This window comes from Neoarius graeffei, chromosome 5, assembly GCF_027579695.1.
Source record: "Neoarius graeffei isolate fNeoGra1 chromosome 5, fNeoGra1.pri, whole genome shotgun sequence".
Lineage (NCBI taxonomy): Eukaryota > Metazoa > Chordata > Actinopteri > Siluriformes > Ariidae > Neoarius > Neoarius graeffei.
Genome location: NC_083573.1, coordinates 42,572,779 through 42,577,142, shown reverse-complemented (window position 1 = coordinate 42,577,142; position 4,364 = coordinate 42,572,779). Strand labels below are relative to the sequence as shown.

General features: G+C 40.6%; 1 protein-coding gene across 1 annotated transcript; it reads left to right on the top strand.

Moving 5' to 3' along the window:
• The first annotated feature begins 1,226 nt into the window (after positions 1–1,226).
• LOC132886251 (E3 SUMO-protein ligase ZBED1-like) lies at positions 1,227–2,991 on the top strand. Its single transcript, XM_060920809.1, has 2 exons — positions 1,227–1,644; positions 1,976–2,991. Exons 1-2 carry the CDS (start codon positions 1,227–1,229, stop codon positions 2,989–2,991), a joined length of 1,434 nt encoding a protein of 477 aa, XP_060776792.1.
• The last annotated feature ends 1,373 nt before the right edge of the window (positions 2,992–4,364 follow it).

Below are 4,364 nucleotides of genomic sequence, written 5' to 3'. Positions count from 1 at the left end.
TTAACGATCCATAATGTAGGATTTATGGGGCTCTATGAGCAGAAATGGAATATAGTATTCATAAGCATGTTTTCATTAGTGTAAGTTTGTAAATATGAATTGCTGTGTTTTTGTTAGATTAGAATGAGTCCTTTATATCTACATAGAGCTCAGATCCACTTCCATGGAGCTGCCATGTTGCACTGCTACAGTAGCCCAGAATGGATAAACCTCTAGAGAGCGGCTTCCAGGTTTTGTATTTTTAGAAGTGGCAGTGTGAATCTGGAAGGAAGACGAAGAACAAGAAAGAACAGGAATCAATGGTGTTGGCGAACAAGTTTGAGAACCCAAATTTTGATTAATAGAGGATCATACTTATTATTTAGCATGAAAAAAGAAAAGGAACATGAATGTAAGTATTGGAAGGAAATACACTACGGGTACCTGACAGCCACCATATGTTCTAATACACACTTAGAAAGGGAGGGGGTAAAGGAGGGGCATTCAGTTGGTTGAATCCTACATATTGGTGGGACTGGGCAATTATACGATCACGATTAGTGATTGTGATTAAATTCAGTTCGATCACGGTGGTCAGCTGTGGGCATATTTACTCAATCACGTGCATTACATGCAGCGGAAAGGTGCACGACAACTGCCAATCACAATCCACCTTCCCTGCACCGCTGCAAGCTAACGTGACCTTACCATAGAAGGTAGGCTAAAACTAGAAGACAGCAGAATGGCCAAAGGTGGAACTGAGAGCAGCGAAAGTGATGTTGGACATGACTTGGAGTTATCCTCCGAAGCTGAGGTCATTGTTGACAAAAAAGGTTACACGACGTCAGTGGTGTGGCGATTGGTTTAGTTATGGCCAAAGCGACAAGCAGCAGATGAAGCCGGTATGTAAGATATGTCGGTGACTGGTGCCTTCTAAGACTGGCGATACAATGAACCTTTTTAATCACTTGAAAAAATACCATCGAAGGGACTACTCAGATAGCACGAGAATGCGAGCTCAGCCTGTACATTCAGCACATAAAAGTAGGCCTGTTACCAGCAGTCTAGCCACAAGACCAAAACCGCAACAACAGTCAATTGTGTCAACTTTTGCGGCCATTACACCTTATGAGAAGCATTCGAAAAGGAACAAAGCCGTTACCTACACTGTGTCTTTTTGCATAGCGAAAGACATGATGCCTCTGTCAACAGTTGAGCGAATTGGATTTAAGTACTTATAAAACGTGATGGACCAGAGGTACGAAATCCCTGGCAGAAAATACTTTTCACAAACTGCCATTTCACGGCTTTACGATAAATGCTGTACAAAGTTGGAAACTCACCTCCAAGATATCAAATACTTTGCAACTACCTCTGACCTTTGGTCCAGTCGCACATCTGAGCCATATTTGAGTCTCACGATCCATTACATTGACAAGGAGTGGGCTCTTCAAAGCACATGCTTGCAGACGGTGTATTTTCCGGAGGACCATACAGCCGAAATAATTTGTCAGGGACTGGAGGATGCGCTGGAACCTTGGGGCCTTAGTGAAGACCGGCAGGTGTGCATCACTACAGACAATGGAGCAAACATTGTCAAGGCTGTTGCTCTTAAAGGCTGGACTTGCCTGCAGTGCTTCGGTCACCGGCTAAACACAGCTATTGGTAAGTAGCCTAAATGAACACATCTCAGAAAAGCTGTCATTTTTTTTCTTTAAAATATTGTGTTTTTATATTCTTTCTGATACTATATCACAGTGTTTGGCTGTCACTTAAAACAGTTGCTGTTGTAAGCAAAATGATTATTAGGCCCATGTTAAACAAGTAGGTTAGTTTTGCATATTGTTATGCTGACCTTCAAACGTGGAAAACAGTAACATTACAAGCATCAAATGTATCTTCTTATTGTTTGCAAAAAGTAATGACAGTATTTCAAATTATTATATTGAGGGCTTCAAACTGATTGATTTCTTTCTTTCTCTTTTTTTATCTTTAGAGGGCAGTATGAATGACCGGAGAATTGACAGGGCTGTCAGTGTGTGCAAGAAAGTGGTCAGTGCTTTTTCTTACTCATGGAAAAAGAGAAGAGCACTAGCAACTGCTCAAGATGACCTCAAGCTCCCTAAACATAGGTTGATCACAGAATCTCCTACCAGGTGGGGGTCCCGTCATGCCATGATAGCACGAGTACTGGAGCAGGAGAAGGCTATTGCGAAGGTGTTATCTGCTGACAGAAAAAGCAGGCACCTCACTCCCACATGGCAGGATATTGAGGTATTGGAGTCTGTCCACAAGGCCCTAAATCCACTTGCGGACTTCATTGACGCCCTTTCTGGCGAAGCATACATCAGTGTCTCTTGTGTGAAACCTGTCCTCCAGCTCTTCAATGAGGAAGTCTTAAGGCCAGGAGATGATGACACAGAGCTTACCAAGGCCATCAAGACTGCTGTCATTACCTATTTGAATGAGAAATTAAATGATGCTGCCACTGATGACCTCCTGAGCATGGCAACCCTTGTTGATCCTCGCTTCAAGACCCACTACATCCAGGCTGACAAAATAGAGGCTGTGGGGGCCAACGCTGTCTCTCAGATACTGGATGAATGGAGGACCTCACAGTCTAGCCCTACTACTCCATTAGAAGCGTCAACTTCAACTGCACCAGTCATAATGCAGAAAAAGACACTTGGCAGCTTTTTCAAAAGGCCAGTTGCTACTTCTGGTCTAACAGACCAGCAGGCTGTTGAGGCTGAATTGAACAGTTACCTGCAAGCTCCAAATGCAGACAGTGAAACCAATCCCTTGGAATGGTGGAAGACCCACTGCACAGCATATCCCAGAGTGAGCCTTCTGGCAAAGCGGTACCTTTGCATCCCTGCCACCAGCTCGCCCTCAGAGAGAGCTTTTAGCACAGGTGGCAGGCAATACTGTTACCTGCCACAGGGCAGCTTTAAAGCCAGATGCTTTGGACAGACTTGTCTTTCTGGCAAAAAAACTAGCAATAGATCCTGAATGATGTGCACTTGATTCAGCATATAGGCCTCACATGGTACTGACTGATTTATGTTAATATGTTTGCACTTTTTTCAATTGGTACAACTGTTGGTTTACATATTTGAATACTGACCATGGAGATTTGCTGTCTGCTAAATTTGATGTGAACTGTCAGAGCTGTTTTTTTTTTTTTTTTTGAATACCTATGTTAAACATATACACAGTCTTTGGTATTTACAGATTAGTCATAATTTGCAAGTAGAAAATATGTGGACAGCCTATGTAGCATTACATTTTTTTCGTGTTTATTACATTTGTTACAAACTGAGCAATTTAAACCAGTCCATTGGTTTTGAGATGTTTGCTTGGTCTTCTGTGCACTGTATTAGTTCACAGTTGTGCAGATATTACATTTCACTCCCTTGCACTTTTTTTCAGGTGGTACAACTGTTGGTTTACATTTTTGAATATTGACCATGGAGATTTTGCTGTCTGCTAAAACAATTTGATGTGAGCTGTCAGAGCATTTTTTTTTGTTTGAATGCCTATGTTAAACATATACACAGCCATTGGTATTTACAGATTATTCATATTTGCTAGTAGAACATATGTGGACAGCCTATGTAGGATTACAATTTTTTCATGATAATTACATTTGTATACTGAGCAATTTAAACCAGTCCATTGGTTTTGAGATGTTTACTTGGTCTTCTGTGCACTGTATTAGTTCACAGTTGTGCAGATTTTACATTTCACTCACTCCCTTGCACTTTTTTCAGTTGGTACAACTGTTGATTTACATTTTAAAATATTGACCATGGAGATTTTGCTGTCTGCTAAAACCACTTGATGTGAGGTTTGTTCTGATATTTTCTAAATCACTCTTGTTAAAGCATGCCATTTGCTTTTATATGTTTAATAAAATGTTAAACTAATCTCTAGTTTCTTCCGGTTTCAGTCCAGATGCTTTCAAACTGGCAGTGCCAGGGGTCGTGATAAAAATCGATATCATTCAATATGGGAAAATAAATCGTGATAACTTTTTTTTGCCATATCACCCAGCCCTACATATTGGACCTTTACATTTTTGTGTAGAAACTACACAAATAGCCATTGTTAAAGCACACAGACCAAGGATTTTCTATCAAATCTAACAATTTTCTGAGCCTTAGTAGGTCTGTTAAATGTTGAGAGCCTGTAGAACAAATCATAAATTCTTAGAAAGGCTCATAAAACCCTTCCTAACATAAGTCATACAAGACAGCATAGAAGTAGACACATTAACACAGGAACAGCCTTATATCATTATTATGGCACAATACTTTCAATCATTAGTCTCATCACTGAAATCCGTGAACTCATAAAACACATCAGATCTCTGTGGATTACCA

Coding starts and splice junctions, on each gene's coding strand:
- LOC132886251 (XM_060920809.1), top strand. CDS start 1,227: ATGGACCAGAGGTACGAAATCCCTGGCAGAAAATACTTTTCACAAACT. Junction 1,645..1,975: donor CCGGCTAAACACAGCTATTG/GTAAGTAGCCTA, acceptor TTTTATCTTTAG/AGGGCAGTATGAATGACCGG.